The 15784-nt window shown below is 50.8% G+C and overlaps 2 protein-coding genes and 3 long non-coding RNA genes across 8 annotated transcripts in view; 2 read left to right on the forward strand and 3 right to left on the reverse strand.

Annotated features, from left to right (window-relative positions):
* Nucleotides 1–3805, reverse strand: part of LOC116097125 — an 8553-nt gene extending 4748 nt beyond the window's left edge. For both annotated transcript variants that reach the window (XR_004121228.1, XR_004121229.1), the window contains exon 1: nt 3701–3805. This is a non-coding gene — a long non-coding RNA (uncharacterized LOC116097125). The remainder of the gene's footprint in view (nt 1–3700) is intronic.
* The window catches only part of Ttc34 (tetratricopeptide repeat domain 34), a 16650-nt gene extending 10397 nt beyond the window's left edge, over nt 1–6253 (forward strand). The window contains exons 7-8 of the mRNA XM_031379712.1: nt 452–666; nt 3599–6253. Of these exons, the coding sequence (XP_031235572.1) occupies nt 452–666; nt 3599–4126 (743 nt within the window). The 3' untranslated portion in view covers nt 4127–6253. The remainder of the gene's footprint in view (nt 1–451; nt 667–3598) is intronic.
* A 542-nt stretch (nt 6254–6795) lies between these two features.
* On the reverse strand, nt 6796–7793 carry LOC116097126. The gene is made up of 2 exons (XR_004121230.1): nt 7658–7793; nt 6796–6885 (listed from the first exon to the last, which is right to left on the reverse strand). It is a non-coding gene; the product is annotated as an uncharacterized LOC116097126 (long non-coding RNA).
* A 33-nt stretch (nt 7794–7826) lies between these two features.
* The window catches only part of Mmel1 (membrane metalloendopeptidase like 1), a 31426-nt gene continuing 23468 nt past the window's right edge, over nt 7827–15784 (forward strand). For 2 of the 3 annotated variants that reach the window (XM_031379707.1, XM_031379708.1), the window contains exons 1-2: nt 7827–8014; nt 9887–10046. In XM_031379707.1, coding sequence (XP_031235567.1) covers nt 9923–10046 — 124 coding nt within the window. In that variant the 5' untranslated portion in view covers nt 7827–8014; nt 9887–9922. Of the gene's footprint in view, nt 8015–9886; nt 10047–10894; nt 10979–15784 lie in introns of those variants that run through there. The other variant, XM_031379709.1, reaches the window with a different exon arrangement.
* The window catches only part of LOC116097127, a 2319-nt gene continuing 331 nt past the window's right edge, over nt 13797–15784 (reverse strand). Inside the window, exon 2 of the long non-coding RNA XR_004121231.1 lies at nt 13797–15094. This is a non-coding gene — a long non-coding RNA (uncharacterized LOC116097127). The remainder of the gene's footprint in view (nt 15095–15784) is intronic.

A 15784-nucleotide genomic window follows, 5' to 3' on the forward strand; every position in this document is an offset into this window, starting at 1 on the left:
TCTCTGTGTAGCTTTGGCTATCCAAAGCTTGCTCTATAGACCAGTCTGGCCTCAAACTTAGAAATTCACCTGTCCCCGCCTCCTGAGTTCTGGGATTAAAGGTGTGTCCTATCACCACCTGGCTTCTCTGTTTTTTCAAGTCACATCCCTCTGCGGCAGATGGAAGACCCCCAAGAAGGATTTATATGTCCATATGCACCGTATGGGTCTCTGTCACCCTTGTTTGAAGGGAAGCTCTCTGTAACCTGCCTTTGCCCTCCAAAGACTTCAGGGGCCTACCTGACACCTCTGCCCTTACCAGGGCTAAGTCTGCACCCATCAACTGGACTCCAACCAAGACAGAGTAGGGGTCATCAAAGTAGTTCCCTGGGGCTAGATGCCCGCCTTCCTGGGCATGCCTCCATCCCAGCCACACCCACTTTCACTGAACATCTTTCCCTGGCCCCCACAGGCAAGCATCAGGAGGCTGACACCCACTTGCAAGAAGCGCTACACCTCGCCCCATCATCAGAGGCTGCCCAGGCCCGGCGAGGCTTGCTCCAGCTTAAAAAGGGAGATGTGTCAGCTGCTGCCCATGACTTGCAGTGCCTGGCAGAAATAGATACTCAGGACCTCCGCTTCCTGTTACGTCTCCTTGACGCCCCAGAGCGGCGGAGTCTCATGCAGGTATGTATTACCCCACAAGCCCTATGCTGACCTTGCCCTAGTACCACGAGCTTCAGAACTCCACACTCGCCCCAGGCAGCCCCTTCCCTTCTTGCTGCTAGCTGGCTTCCTTGGGTTTGGGGTGAGGTAGAGTAAGAAGCCCCAGACCTGGCCAGGGAAGATCTCTGGAAATATACCCCTGTTCCTTTGCTGTGTGTGCAAGCCATGGGTAACTAGGGCTGAGGAATCTTGTCCTGGTACAAGGCCCACCCAGGACCCAGATCAGGGCATACAGGTCCTGTTGTGTTTTATAAAAAGAAAAAAAGAACCAGGATATGTTTATAGAGGCATGGTACAGTGAGGTGGACGGGGGTGGGGAGTGTCTCTGCAGGCCCATGCTGAGACATTCCTTCCCCCTGAGGTATCAGCCATATGATGGGTATAGTATGGAATAGAGCTTATTTAGAGCATGGGGAGGGGAGTTGAGGAGGAAGTAGAGAGAGAGAGAAAGGTGGGGGGGGGGAGAGGAGAGAGTAGTAGAGGCCAGCCATGAAGATGTGAAGGGGGAGGGGGATGGGGAGAGAAGGGACAGAGGGGAAAGAGAGTAAGAGAGTGAGGAGGAGGCAAACAGCCCCTTGTATACTGAGTCAGGCACACCTGTATGTTGCCAGGTGTCTTAGGGTTTTACTGCTGTGAACAGATACCATGACCAAGGCAACTCTTAAAGGACAACATTTCATTGGGGCTGGCTTACAGATTCCGAGGTTCACTCCATTATCAAGATGGGAGCATGGCAGTATCCAGGCAGGCATGGTGCAGGAGGAGCTGAGAGTTCTACATCTTCATCTGAAGTCTGCTAGCAGAATACTGACTTCCAGGCAGCTAGGATTGGGGGGGTCTTATAGCCCACACCCACAGTGACACACCTATTCCAACAAAGCTACACCCACTCCCACAGGGTCACACCTTCTAATAGTGCCACTCCCTAGGTCAAGCTTATATAAACCATCACACCAGGTAACTGTGGGACAGAACCTAGAAGGGCTGCTAAGAGGTCTAGGCTTTAGGTCTTGGGGTCAGAGGGACCCAGGCCAAGAGTTGACATGGGCCAAGACAAGTGTCCCTCCAAATGCCTTCCTCTGTCAATTGCTGAGTTCTGCCAGTCAAGTAACATGGAAAGGGGCTGGCCTGGGCTGGAGAGATGACTCAGCGGTTAAGAGCACTGACTGCTCTTCCAAAGGTCCTGAGTTCAAATCCCAGCAACCACATGGTGGCTCACAACCATCTATAATGAGATCTAATGCCCTCTTCTGGGGTGTCTGAAGACAGCTACAGTGTACTTACATATATAAAATAAAAAATAAAAATAATGAAAAAAGGGCTGGCCTATCAGAGAGTGGCTGAAACAGGAGAGTTGGCTGAACCATGTTGAATGACTTCCTAAAGCAAAGGGCCTGCTGCCTGATAAAGGGGAACAGGGCTGTGGTGCTGGCTGGTGTTGAACTGAGGGGAATGTCTAGGCTGTAGTTTATGAACTCTATAGAATAGGATAGTATTCTGTAGTATAAGGATTAAAGCCTCTGAGCAGGGAGGGCCAGAGACGTGGCTTGTGAGCTAAGAGAAAGGGGTAAGATAAAGTGAGCATCCAGGGAAGGTGGGTAAGAGTCCCCAAGCTTACACAGGTTCAGGGCTTGGGGAGTCCTAAGTGGGGCCAGGGATGTCTTTGAGGTCCTGGTGCCAGAACTGGAGCGGGGTGGGGAATGGGATTCCTGAAACTCTAAGAAGGTCGGAAGGGGAACCCTGATCCCCAAGCTCTAGGACTGGAGAATCCTGAGTTCCTCCGGTGGGGGAGGGGGCGATTCAGGAGCTAAAGCAGGGAATGGGGACTTGAGGTGGAGGGCTCGGGAGGTTCCCGAGCTTCAAGCAAAGAATCAGGAAAACACTGGCTTAGGCGGTCTTAGACCCCTGGGTCTGGGTTTGGCAAGGCAGCTTTCGGTTGCCCAGCAACAGAGGCCAACCCGGAAGTAGCCTTCCTGGTTTCCTGCCACGTGGCAGTCTCACTACTTCCAAGTGCGGTCCTTATGTACTGCGCCTGCGCCTGCCTGGTTGTTGCCCCTCCCCGAACTGGGCGGAGAGGGGCGCAGAGCTTGCGAGGCTGAATCTGTATTTAAGCTTTTTGAATCCCTTCCGTCTGTACCTGGCAGCCTTGTGGACTGTGCAGCAGGGAGGATAAGAAGCTCTTGCAGGGTCACACAGCAGGGAACAGGAAAAGCGAGTGCCCTTGTGCGAGCCTCAGAGCCGTGAGTCCTCCGTGGAAGCCTTCAGTCTAGTGTTGGGAGATGGCACTGCACCCCATGCTGGAAAGCAGGTCCTCTGTCCCTGTAGGCCCCCAGAATCCTTCAGCTCTCCTATCAAAAACATCTGGCCTAACCACCTGGCCTGTGGTGTTTGCCCCCTGTAGGAGTAACTGCCAAGCCCGGGATGCTCCGAGCTTTACCCCCAACTGAAGGATTTAGAGTTTATGGTGTTGTATGCTGTGAGGCTGGCTGCAGTTAAAAGGGGAGGGAGGGACCCAGAGGCCCATCACAGGTTTTGTGGAACCGTTGTAAGTTATTGAGCAAGAATCGTGTGAGTCTAACGAATTTCTGATGAGATGAAGTTGCCTGCCTTCATACTGGCCTAGAGAAACAAGATCAGGGAAGAGGAGATAAAGATGCTTAGAGAAAAAAAAAAAAAAAAGATGCTTAGCAACTTCGGGTACAGACCTGCCTCTGCTCAGAAAACAACGTTGCCTAGGGACTACGGGGAGGCAGACATGCTGGACCAGCCGCAGCCCTTGTCACAGGAGAGAACCCCTACCAGGCCTCCAGAGTGTGGGTGTCTTCTGTAGAGAGAGGGGACCAGACACCAGCAGTGGCTAACTCTGAGCTCTTTCACTGTGTCCTCTTCGCAGACCGCTGCCAAGGAAGCAAGCAACCTCTTGGATTTAGGGAATCCGGGGCGGGCTCTGAGCTACTGTTCTTTGGCCATCCTGGCCGGAGGCAACAATCCTTACCATCTGCGTCTCCGAGTGGCCTGCTTGACCCAGCTGCGGGAGTATAACCGGGCACTCAGGGACCTGGACCGGGTTCTGCAGCAGCCTGCAGAGGACAGCGACCTGCCAAGACGGACAGAAGATTTCTGCACCCGGGGTCGCCTGCTTCTGAGCCTGGGGGATAAGGATGGAGCCGCAGGGGCCTTCACCCAGGCTCTGGCCCTGGCACCAGCCCAGGCTCAGAGCAGCCTGTTGGAGCAACCAGGCCAGGCCATGACAGCCAGTGTGTTCCTGATCCATGGCCAGCGCTGTCTAGAGGAACAGCACTTGGAGGAAGCCTGGGCAGCAGTCCAGAATGGACTCCTGGTGGACCCCAGCCACAGTGGGCTAAAGAAGCTGAAGCTGAGGACTCGCAAGGTGGCCACCTCGGGCTGCAGACTACACTAACCAGCAGCTAACTGCTCGACTCCTCCACCAGCAGCTAACTTCTCATCTAGGGTGCACCTGGCTCCCCAGATCCAAGAGTAGATCTCCGCTGGCCACCCTTGCCTGTCCTTTCCTGTGGGATTAGAGGAGAAACTTCCTGCTTCTGCAGAACAGCTGGCCTGGATGGCTTACAGCCCCACCGCAGTGGGCAGCCTCAGTGCTCTGCTCACACCTGGGACATGGGCAAGATCAGGGTTCGCTCCTCCTCAGGGCCTAGTGGGAGAGTTGCTGACCCAGGGAGCCCTCCCTGGGAGGAGGCTGCTTAGAGCAGACCTGGATTGCTCCAGATTCCTGGCTGCCTGTGTGGAACTGATCTTGCCAGGTCGTTCTCCAGGGACCCAGTGTCCATGCCAGCAGGCCCAGCCCAGGTAGCCCCTTCCCTCTACAGGGCCCTGAGAGACCCCAGGCTTCCACTCCACCTACGCCTGTCCAAGGTGTCAGAGTGTGATTTGTAGCATCTGAACTGAGACAGCTTTACGTGGGCAAACTTCCCATCCAGTCTCGATCCCTGCCAGTGGGGTGTCAGCCTGTCACCTCACAGCCACCATCACCAAAGCTACCACAGAGGTCAGGCTGGAGTACTTCACACATTCCCACAATGGACGGGACTGCTTGGCATGACATGGCAAACTCTTTCCTGGCTTCTACTGTGAGGGTGAAGGCAAGGTCTGAGACTTCCCTTTGCCCGGGCTGCCTTCTCTGCCCCTTCCTCCTGCAGTCCTTTTAACACCATGGAAACGCACCATCTGACCGACAGACTGACCCCCAGGCTCTGATACAGGATTCCTGATCCTGCTGGTCGGTCCCCAGGCAGTGCTGAAGGGACTGGGTAGAATTAGCAGTCGCCTTCCTATGAAAGCCTTCTCCCCTGCCCTGTCATCCCTCCGTGGTGCCGATGTGGGAGCGCTCCTCCCGCTGCTATAATACCTGACACCTGCCCAAGCTATGCCTCCGTGTATCCCACGGGAGGACCAGGAAGAGCAGGGAGCCCGGGGCCCAGAAAGGCTCTTCTGTGAGGCCCACCCTGGTTCCTGCCCCTTTCCCACCATGATATCTCTACAATAGCCTGATGCACATCTCCACCAGGTTTCCCTTTCGTCCATCTCTCGTTCCTTGGCACTGCAGACACTTGCCAACACCCAGCAGCACCAAGATCAAGCAGTTGTCACCTGGGCATGGCCTCCGCCTCCTGTGCCTTTGCTGCCTTTCATCCTAAGGTGTCCTGCTGTCCTCATCCATGCCAGGATGCCTCAGCCCTTAATATTCTAAACATGTAGGTAGTCAGATCTGGCAGAGCTCCTCCCGGCACCAGGGGCATCATCCAGATTTGGGTCTCCCAAAGTCTTAAAACAGGCACACACATGCACGCACTCTGTCTCTCTCTCTCATTGCTGCTGATCAGGCACCTTGCTGTGGTCTGAGTGGGTTCCCAGAATTCGTGCGTTGAGATCCCACGACCAATGGGATGTTGCCAGAATGTGGGTCTTTCAGGTGGGAAGGAGTTAGGTTGTGATGTTTGAGCCCTAAAGAACGGGGTCCGTGGCTTTGAAGGCACTTCAGCCCACCCACATATGAGTACAAAGTCGGGAAGTGCCACCTACAAACCAGGATGCAGGCCTGTCCCCTCATTCCTACCAGGGCTCCACCTTGGACTTCTACCTCCACAGCCATGAGAAATAAATCACTTGACAAGGTTCTTGGCCTGTAGGATTTGTCTCAGTGAACTGAAGGGCAGTGTCTCCTCACCGCCACCTCTGTCCTGACCACAGACCTCTAATCCCTGAATATGGAGATGCATCTTAGCTGGCCAAGCCCCTCAGCCTACACATTGTCTCACGGAAGTGTCCCAGGCTAGACCAGACAGCCCAGCAGCCTGAAGGCTGTAGTGGAGGGTTCTAAAAGCTGTGCATTCACCTTCCTGGGCTATATGCCTACAGGGCATGTCCAGGGCTGCTGGCCTCCACCATTCTAGAGCTCACAGTCTGAAGATCCATCCCTTGTGGCTTTCAAAAGCCTACCCACAACCTCCCAGGTACTTCCATGTTTGGCTAGAGTGGAAAAAAATAAAAAACAAGCCATGTGTCCCAAGGGCAAGTGTCTAGTCCTTGCATGGTTCCAGTGTCTCTATTGTGGACCACGGCATCCAGCTTTCACCAAGCAAACAATGGGTCACTTCCAGCAGAGTGTGATCTGATAGAATGGAGTCCTCATCAGGGGATCTGTGTGCCCAGTTGGCTATGACCCTAGCCAGATGACTCTGCTCCCACCTGCCTTCCCAGAACTCCTGGAAGTGTCACAGTGGAAGGTTGCAGCAGAAGCCAGGCTGAGGCATCAGTTCATACAGAGAGCTATTGACTGTTAGGGTGTTAGTGTGACTGCTGTGGTGGTAACTCATATCACAGACTGCAGAGTTCTGAGGCATCCATCAGACATCAGCTGCCCCTCTCTGCTCAGGAGGCTCCCTCCTGACTCAAGCTGCCCAGGCCCCTCTCAGGTGAAGCTTAGCCACACCTTATGCCTGACATTGGGCTTGCACAGTTTTCATGACAAATCACTTTGTTGGTTAATCAGTATCAACTTGCCTGGATTTGGAATCGCCCTGGACAGATGGACGGAGATATATCTCTGGGTGCATTGGCACGAGTACTTCCAGAAAGGTTTAACTAAATAGGAACCACCCTGGATATGGGTGGCACCATCTCATGGGCTGGCATCCTGGACTGAATAGAAAGGAAAAAGTGAGCTGGGCATCAGAGTCAGTCGTTCTGACTGCAGGTGGAGTGAGGTCAGCGCCTCACATGCCAACCGCTGTGCCTTCCCCACCAGGATGTCCCGAACCGAACCTTCAAACCACTTCATTAAATTCTTCCTTAAATTGCTTTTGTTAGGCACTCGGTCATACTTAGAGAAAAGTAACTCCTAATACTACCCCAAACCCCAGGTGATGTGCCTAAAGTCTGAGCCCAGCTCTGAGCTGTAACTGGAGACTGCCCTTCTCCAGGGCCATGGGCAACCCTCAGAAGCCATCAGAGTACAGACTTAGTGTTTCCAACAGCCCCGTTAGGAGATTGTTCTCGTGAGACCCAGGCTTTGTGATCTGACCCTTCCTGATGTCCTTGGAGGCCAGGAGAACTGTTCGAAGGCCACCCAGGCATGATCAGCTTTTGCTTAGAGCCCTATTACTTTCCTGGCTCATATTTGAAAATCTGGAATATAGCCCCCGAGCCCAAAGCCCCTGTTCCAGCTCCCTAGCCAGGCCCCCTCCCTGGCTCTAGAGGCTCCTTGGTTAGAGTCAGAACTGGCAAGCATTCCAGCATCTCACATCATCTCCAGTGAGGACCCTTCCTACTGCCGTGCCTGTCCATCATGATGGGCAGGTCCTCCCTTACACTGGTAAGCCCCCATAACCACCCCACCTCACCCCACCCAGTGACTGCAGGGAAGAACACCCAGGGAGAAGCCACTCATATCAGCCCACAGCAGAAAACCTACCAGGGTTAGGCCCGCAGATCCTAGGTCCCTTTGGGCTAGAGTCAGGAAGCAGAAATGAGACAGAGATGGGGTCTGGGGGAGAGGCAGAACACCCACTCAGCAGGGTTCCTATACTAGAAAGCACACCCACCCCTCCCCCACACGAAAGCCTTTGGAATGCCCTGATATGTCATCATCTCCAAGGAGTTCACATCATCACAAAGGTGGGCCGGGAGCCAGGACCGTGTGACCTCACAGCCAGCTCAGCCTGACCACTGCTCTACTCCACCCGGAGCCCACCTTGGCCAGCTTGCCCCAGCTCTGAGACACCCCAACCTATCCTTTAAGGACTTGCCTAGTAATAGCTGAGAGCACCAGGTAAGATTCACTGAGAGGGGCCTGCCTGGCTGCTTCACCAGGTGGTATTTTGTTCTTGTTTTTGTTTTTGTTTTTGTTTGAGAGTCTCACTCTGTAATCCAGGCTGGCCTTGAGTTCACAACAATCCTCTTGCCTCAGCCTTCCAAATGCTAATCCCAGGCATGTGCTGTCATACTTGACACCTAAGCTTTGTCATGAAACCCTCTAAGAACCCAAGCCCTTCACTCAGAGAGCCTACTGAGCATTTCATCACCTACACCTTGTTGGGTAGCCCCTTGATACCACTTCCTGCCTGGGATGCCCTTGCCTCCTCCTCATGACAACCCAGAGAGTCCCCTCTCTAGAGACATGAAGACCCACTTTGGGGGTTACATTGACTCCTTTCCCCCTTCCTCAGCACAATCAAGTGCTGACCCAGGCCACTTGGCTGTGTTTTTTTTTGTTTGTTTGTTTACTTTGTTTTGTTATTGTGTGGGACTTGTCAGCTGGAAGTGAAGTTTGCAGGCCATGATGTGATGCAGAAAAGAATTAGCTAATGCATTCAGAGTCAGAACATGCTGGAACATGAGCTGCAAAGGCCAGGCCAGGCCCAGGCTTGTCCTGCACACATCCACTCACCCACTCTTTCAGCTGATGTTGTGGGTGCCCCACATGAAGACACAGGAGCCCCCGCCCTGAGGGAGCTGATATTTTCCTAGCGGTGACATGAATGAAAACACTAGGTTACAGAACTGTATGTTAGAGCAACGCAGACCAGGAGCAGGCTAAGGCTTGCTCGGGTGAGTTTGAAAGCCAGGAAGGAGAAGGACCCTGAAAAACGGGGCCTCTTCATTTTCTCCTGAGTTAGGAACCTGGAAGATGGGTGTCCTGACAAAAGGCCTTGAGGAAACAGGGAGATAGAAGGAAGGCTAAAGAGTGACATCTTTTGACTCTCGACTGAGGGATCCTCTCTGAATGGAGACACACCCTCAGTAGGTCTGGCAGCAACCCCAGGCAGTCTGGAGCAAACAGGATCCAGGAAAGAGGCAAGGTCAGACTCCAGCAGAACTAAAGGCCCAGCTAGGATCAGCAAAGTGTGCTTCCAAAGCCTGGCTTCAGTAACTCCAGAGTGGGACTGTCTAGAGGAAAGCAGAGGCCTTGTGAGGATGCAAAGGACCAGACAGCCACAGTCTGAGCATCCAGAGGAAGTGCTGGGAGTGTGAATACCAAGAGACAGGCAACAGCTGGCCCCACCCACTCTGCACCTTACCACAAACAGCCATACCAACTTTGGGAGGATTGCCTCGGGAGCGTCTAAGCTCCCTCCCCAGGCTGGGCCATTTGGAAGATGATGTCTAGACAGAAACACCTAAGCCAGATGGATAATCGGGCCCTGCTTAAAAGCGGCTAGCCCTAGCCCTCTCATTCTGTATGGCTCCCACACACATAGTCCTTCCAACCCCACCAGACCCCGAAATTCCTGGATTCCTACAGGAACAGCATTCCTGATCCAGTTTCCAAGCCCCCAAACTCTAGGAGCCTCTGAGCCCAGGCAACCCAAGCAGGCTCCACCGTAGAGGCCAATGGACACCTAGCCTGAGCCTCCTGCATTTACTGGGCAGAATAACCTCAGGCCCAGTTAGTCCCTGCCACGCCATACAATGGAACAAGAGAGAAATTGACTGAGAAGCAATGGACATCGGGACTAGTTGACCAGGTTTCCCTCTACACAGGGTCCCCTGGGCACTCAGGGCACAGTTTATGGCGTTGAGAGCAGAGACCAGGACAGAGCTTTCCCAAAGCACCAACTTCAGTGTGCTCTAGGCACCCGGGCTCCAGCTTTCTCTCTCCTGTCCCTGGCCTGGGGTGCTTAGCTGTGTGCCTTCCACCCAGAACTGGCTGATAGGGAAGTCGGAGAGCCTAGTGGGGATGGTGAAGAGAGTGGACCGGTCTGGGAAGAAGCACTCAGACTTCGTGGAGAATGGGTTGCTGCTGCTGCTGCTACTGCTGTTGCTGGGAACCATAGTGACTCTGGGTGTCTTCTACAGCATAGGTGAGCAAGGATACCCTGCCCCCTTACGTTCCCCCAACCCATCCCTGTCTAGGGCTTTGCATGGCCCTTTGCATGGCCCTTGAAGAATGGGCCAAAGGGGTGGGGGTCTGCTATGCCTCCCTCCACCCCCCCCCCCAGCTCCTAGGGCCATGCTGCTGACTCCAAAGGTGCCATGGAAGGGACACTGACCTGCACGGGCCCAGAGACCCTATCCAGAAAGCCCTGTCTATCCCGGCTTGCTGGCACAGCAGCTTCTGCAGGCTCTGCCTCCTCCCCCTCTGCCTCAGCAGGACTCTAGGATGCTGCAGACAGCTCACAGGTCCCCCGCCTCACCGGTCCAGCCCCCTTCTAGTCCGTAGCCCAGCCCAGCAGAGTGGCTGCTGCAGTTCCCAGGTGGCCCAGCAGCAGGAGCCCAAGCCCCTGAGCTAAGGGGGTCCCTCCATCTGTCTCACCTGGCGCTAGTCAGGATGACCTGGTGGCTTCCGATACAGGCTTTTGTTTATTGCAAGTTGGAAGGAAGGAGCTAGCCTGAGAACCCACGAGAGTGGAGGTGTGGCTAGGATTGCCCTTTGGATAGACCTCAGGTGTCTGAGGAACGGCTTCACACACTGACCTCTTCCTAAAGGACTAGGGTGCTCCCCGGGCATGGGACATCTAGACACCCAGCAGCCCTGCACCCTTCTAATCCCTTCATCCCCTTTGAGCCAGGGCGGGAAGGAAGGAAGGAGGGAGGGAGGAAGATCCACATACAGTATATAGATATACACACAGTATCAGTTTACTACACTACTCCACTCCAGTCATGTCTCTTCAGTGATGCACTAACCTGGCTCTGGCTCTCACACCAGGGAACCAGAGCCTGGAAGTTCCCCCCAGGGGACCACGGATGAGGGACAGCTGGAAAACACAAGTGGGTTCTGCCTAAGGAGGAGGTGGGTATCCCCCACCCAGGGCTGCCTTCAAGGGCCCCCATAGGGTGGCTTCTGCCCAGTGGCCACTGTGGTCTCTGCCCATGTATTTCTCAAGCAAGTGTTGACAGGTGTTACCAACTCCAAGGCAGGAACAGGAATGACAGGGTCCATCTCTAGTGGAGCCCAGGTTCCGGGGACCTTTGTTTGAAGCTCACTGATCTCAAAACACCTCCAGAGTCCTCCAGAGACCAGGCCTGATAGCCCCACCAGCAGCCATGAGGTTCAGGACTGGGATGGGGGTGGGGCTCTCCTGTTCAGTCCCCGGTCTGTCTTCTCCCTGCCTGTCTCTCCCTTTATCCTTTGAGCAGTGTGACTTCTGGGATAGCCAGGATTATCTAGACTCTGTCAGGGCCCCACAATCTCTGCCTCCTCCTCCTCCTCCTACAGGGCTCCTGAGTCCCTGGAATGACCCTACAGCTAACCTCAGCTTCAGTCCAGGACTTCAGTCAGGACTGAAAAGATGGAAAATTCTGTATTACCCATTAACTACTTTTCTCCTTTCTGTTCTGATGCTTTCTTATTGTTTCTGATTTGTAAGCTACTCTTTAGTTTCTGGATCGTGTAGCCTTATGCCACCATTTTAAATTTTACTGACTTCTGGGTCAGCTGTACCATCATCAGAAGCTCAGTTGGAGCTGGTCGGTGAGACCTCTGGTGCTTGACTGAGGTTAACCTTGAGTGTGTTCCTGTTGCTGTGATAAAAACACCCTGACACAGCAGCTTAAGAGAGAAAGTATTTTTCGGAAGTCAAGGCAGAAGGAACTTGAAGCCATCAGGAGAGCAGTGAATGTTATCTATGTTCAGCTCCTTGTCTTAGTTCTGTACAATCCTGGGATCCCTACCCACAGTGGGCAGCTCCGACACTCAGTTCAGTCAAGGGAATTCCCCTCTAGCATGAATGAGAGATTTTGTCCCAGATGACTCTGGATCCTATCTAGTTGATGACACTGATCATCCCACTAGCCTAGGCCTAGTAAGGCTTGGCCAAATTTAAAAAAAAAAAATGTAAATTAGGCCAGACACTCTTGTGGGCCATGCCAGCCCCAACCTGATGAGAGTCCATAGGTTCCTATGAGCTCACTCAAGGCCCCTTGAAGTATTGTCTTCCTTCATTCTCTTGGTTGTTGAAGTTAGGCTCTGGTTCTGCCCCACAGCCCCATGCTCCCAGAAATAAGACCCAGACTCAAATTATATTTACAGATACTGTGGCCATAGAGCTATGCTCGCCTCTGATTAGATCATAATTAAAGATAACCTGTTTGTTGTAACCTACATTGTGCCACGTGTCTGGTTACCTGTTCGCAGGTACCATGTGTCCATCTCCTCACATCTTTTTGGGCTCTTCTCCCTGCCTCCCCTCTCCCAGAATTTTTTCTCCTCCTGATGTCCCACCTCTATTTCCTGCCTAAGCCATAGGCCATAGGCTTTGTAATTGACAGGTAATGCATCTGTATAATACACAAGACGATCTCTCTACAATTCCCCCTTCAGTCCAATAGGAGGCTCTTTTTAAAAATATATAAATGGGATACAATTGTAACAATTATGAAAACTCTCCTATATGAGTATACATTTATAATGTCCAGTCCACTGATACCTGGGAACTCAAAGTGTTTTTTAAAAAGAGCTGACTCTGTCTCTGTCTCTCTCTCAGTCTCTCTGGCTGTCTATTTCAAAGATTTATTTATTTATTCATTTTTTTATGTATGTGAGTACACTGTTGCTGTCTTCAGACACACCAGAAGGGGGCCTTGGATCCCATTACAGACGATTGTGAACCACCATGATTGTGGTTGCTGGGAATTGAACTCATGACCTCTGTAAGAGCAGTCAGTGTTCCTAACCACCGAGACATCTCTCCAGCCCCAGATTTTATCATTTGGTCTTCCAGTTGTTCAAAGGAGTGTCTCTGAAAACCTTGCACTAACGACTTGTCATTTTCCTGGAGTGGGACCAAGGATTAACTTGTCTATAATTTAAGACTAGTGAATGAACATAAATTCAGCCATTAGGGGTTGGGGAGGTGTCTCAGCAGTTAAGAGCACTGGCTGTTCTTCCAGAGGACCCAGGTTTAATTCCCAGCACCCATGTGACAGCTCATAACTGTCTGCAACTCCATTTTTAGGGGATCCAACATCCCCTTCTGGCCTCCACAGGCACCAGGAGTGCACACAATGCACAGACATACACAAATACAAAACACCCATATATATTTACAGATATATATTTACAGATATATATATTTACAGATATATATATTTACATATATATTTACATATATAAACATCAAATAATACAATCTCAGAAAAGGGAGGGAGAACTCTAACATGTTTTCCTCAATCACTCTGTCATGGCTGTCAAAAAGATAGCCATAAACTACAAACTGCATTTATAAATGCATGCAATTACATATCTGTGGTTTATTTATCTTTATTTTATGTGTATGAGTGCTTTGCCTCTGCAATTTTATAATTAGATATGCATATAGTATCAGTCTACTACACGACATTATACAGTGATCTTACCTTAGCAATGCTCTTCATTCTGGATTCTGTTCCTTTAAAAAAAAAAAATCTTTTTCCGTGGGGCTGAGAGCTGGCTCGGTGACTAAGAGCACTGGCTATTCTTCCAGAGAACAGGAGTTTGACTCCCAGCACCTACATGGCAGCTAACAACTGTATGTAATTCTAGTTCCAAAGGATCTGACATCTTCTTCTGGCTTCTGCAGGCATCAGACACATGTGGTACACAGGCATGCATACAAGCAAAAACACTCAGATACATAAAAATAAAACCAATTTATTTGCAATTTTTCTGTTATATTTATTTGAGGCGGAGCATGTCATGACAGACACACAGACACACAAAGGTCAGAGAACAATTTGTAGGGTCAGTTTTTCCTGCTACCACATGGGTCCAGAAAATTATTGTTGTTGTTATTATTGTTGTTGTTGTTGTGATTTTTGTTTGGTTAGGTTTGGTTTGGCTTGGTTTTTTTTCAAGACAAGAGTTTTTCTGTACAGCCCTGACTGTCCTGGAACTCACTCTATAGACCAGGCTGGCCTCCAACACAGAGATCCACCTGCCTCTGTGCCAGGATTAAAGGCGTGTGCCACTACCTTCCGGCTGGGTCCAGAGAATTGAATACAAGTACTTCCATTCTTTTTTTATCCGAAGCATTCTGTGTACCACTCCGCTGTTTCTTCTGCAGCCATGCAAGGCTGGGATTTGAGTTTGTCTTTTACTGGGAGGATTTTTCTGATTTGCATTCCCTGTATCTCCAGAATCTGTCTTTTGTCTACTATAATTGTGTTTCTGATACTTCTTCAGCCTTTCTTGCCTTTGTTCAATCTGAGCTATTTCCCTCCTCAATTTGCTTGAATTTCTTTTTTTTTTTAAAATCCTTTTGATAGTTGCTGATTTTTTTCCTTTTAATTATTTGCTAGGTTAAAATTATAAGCAAATCCTCCTCCAACCCCTGAAATCCTATTTTATTTTGTGTGCTTTGTGGTGGAGTATGTGGTGGCATGGTATGGAGGTCAGAGATTACCTTTTGGAGTTGATTCAATCCTTCCATTTTACATGAATTCTGGGTACCAGTCTCAGGTCCCAGTCTTTCTGGAAGGCTCTGAACATCAAGTATTTTCATAAATAGCTAGGTACTGTGCCTTCATTCATGGCCATCCGGAATTCTGTTCACAAGCAACCATTTTCCTTGTTCAGGTTGGCTGACCACAGCCTCTGGCTATTTTTGTAAATAAGGTTTTAGTGGCCTTGCCCACTCGTTTGTACCTATGCTCCTTTGCTGGCTGAGCAGCAAAGCTGTGTAGGTGAGGCTGAGCCTGCCAGCGGCCCTCTTCGCAGAGAGATGTCACCAGCCTGGACCTGAGCTGTGTCCTTGGAGTCTGTAGCTTATCTTTGGGCTTTTATTCCTGTTACTCAGTGAGGAAAGGAAGGGCCTGAGGTGGTAAGCACACCACTGCCCAGCTATACAGCCTGGCAGGGCATTCTGGCTCCTGTCCCTGCTGTGTGACCGCAGACAACCTCCATGATATCTTTGTGCTTCAGTCTCCTGGCCTGCAAAACAGAATTGATAGGAGTGCATGTATTAGAGGCTTTGAAAACTTAATGCAATCCCTCATGTATCATGAGGGTTTGAAATCTTACTGCAACAGGAACGCTTAGAAAAATGGCCACCACATTGGTCATTATCAAATTTAGTAACAAAAAGTCAGTCTTGCCATCGACTCAATTGATCTTGACATTTTGACTTGTGCGAAAGTAAATTAGCTTGTGAGACACCAAGCTTGCACATCCCAATACAGATGTCTCCAGAGCTTTGCTTAAAACCACCCTTGTCAGTTATATACTTTATGCTGTATTTTAAAATACTTGTGATTTCGGATTACACGTATATGGAGGGATATGTGCGCATGTGAGTGTGAGTACCCTCAGGGGTCAACTCTGGAAACTAGAGTTGCAAATGAATGAACAGTTATGTAGGTGCTGGGACCTGGACTCAGGTCCTCTGCAAGAGCAGAGAGTGCTTCAGCCACTGAACCATCTTTCCAGCCCCTGGTCTCTATTGTTTTTTAACACCTGAGCTATGAAAAGCTCTGAGTTACATTTTCTTTCCTTGCTATTGTCTGGATTTCATCATTTCATAACTCTCTTGACAGGTCCTTTTTCTGTCTAGTGATTGTTATGCAAAGTTCGTCTTTAGCATTTCAAAAAGCAGTTTGTGCCTTTTGTGTATTTGATGTGTGT

The sequence above is a fragment of the Mastomys coucha genome, unplaced genomic scaffold (assembly GCF_008632895.1).
Source record: "Mastomys coucha isolate ucsf_1 unplaced genomic scaffold, UCSF_Mcou_1 pScaffold18, whole genome shotgun sequence".
NCBI lineage: Eukaryota > Metazoa > Chordata > Mammalia > Rodentia > Muridae > Mastomys > Mastomys coucha.